This window comes from Penaeus monodon, chromosome 32 (assembly GCF_015228065.2).
Source record: "Penaeus monodon isolate SGIC_2016 chromosome 32, NSTDA_Pmon_1, whole genome shotgun sequence".
Classification (NCBI taxonomy): domain Eukaryota; kingdom Metazoa; phylum Arthropoda; class Malacostraca; order Decapoda; family Penaeidae; genus Penaeus; species Penaeus monodon.
In genome coordinates, this window is record NC_051417.1 from 35,865,196 (window position 1) to 35,865,929 (window position 734).

The window sequence follows — 734 nt, forward strand, 5'->3', positions numbered from 1 at the left end:
ATTCTCTGCCTTACCTGTGATAACAGCGGTGTGTTCATCTCCACACGCAATTTCCACGACAACATCATTCTTGATCCAGAACTTTGACGGCACATTATCGGCAAATCTACTTTTTCCAAAAGTAAAAACTGCCCCTGTATCTGAAAAAACAACAACTTTGCTCTGAATAATGAAAGCAAGATTGGGATATTTTACTTCATACACAGAGGGTCTGCCCTTGCACACAGAAGTGGATAATGATCCTTACTGCAACATGTAACTATTCAAATGTTTGTTTAAAATATAGCACATCTTCACATACATTAATTATAATAGACAATGGCAACTAAATAAACAGGCTATGTATTAAATATCTTTTCAACAGTCCATCTATACTAAAAGCATTACCATAAAGTCATTCTAGCAATTACCATACAAAAATAACATTTACTAGAAATTTTACAAAGTAAATATGCACCTGAATTTTGGTGAAAGAATTTTGTACAGTCACTTTCACCACTATGTATGTATGCATTCCTAAGGCCTTCCTCAATGGGTTTTCATGGTGTTCACTTTATAGGTCTCTCTGCCAGCTATCAATATGTGAAAAGGTCATTCCAGGAAATCTCAATCAATACCAAGGTCTCATCCTTGTTTCATGCAGTAAGAGTCACAATGTAAGATGCTTCTTAGGAGATAATCTCTTTGTTAAAATAAATAGACTATCCATATTTCTGTGAAAAATAATATTCACC

General features: G+C 34.3%; 1 protein-coding gene across 1 annotated transcript in view; it reads right to left on the reverse strand.

The window, feature by feature from the left end:
- LOC119593852 (X-linked retinitis pigmentosa GTPase regulator-like) overlaps positions 1–734 on the reverse strand; it is a 22,012-nt gene that overhangs the window by 19,854 nt on the left and 1,424 nt on the right. Inside the window, exon 2 of the mRNA XM_037942883.1 lies at positions 4–140. Within this exon, the coding sequence (XP_037798811.1) occupies positions 4–140 (137 nt within the window). The remainder of the gene's footprint in view (positions 1–3; positions 141–734) is intronic.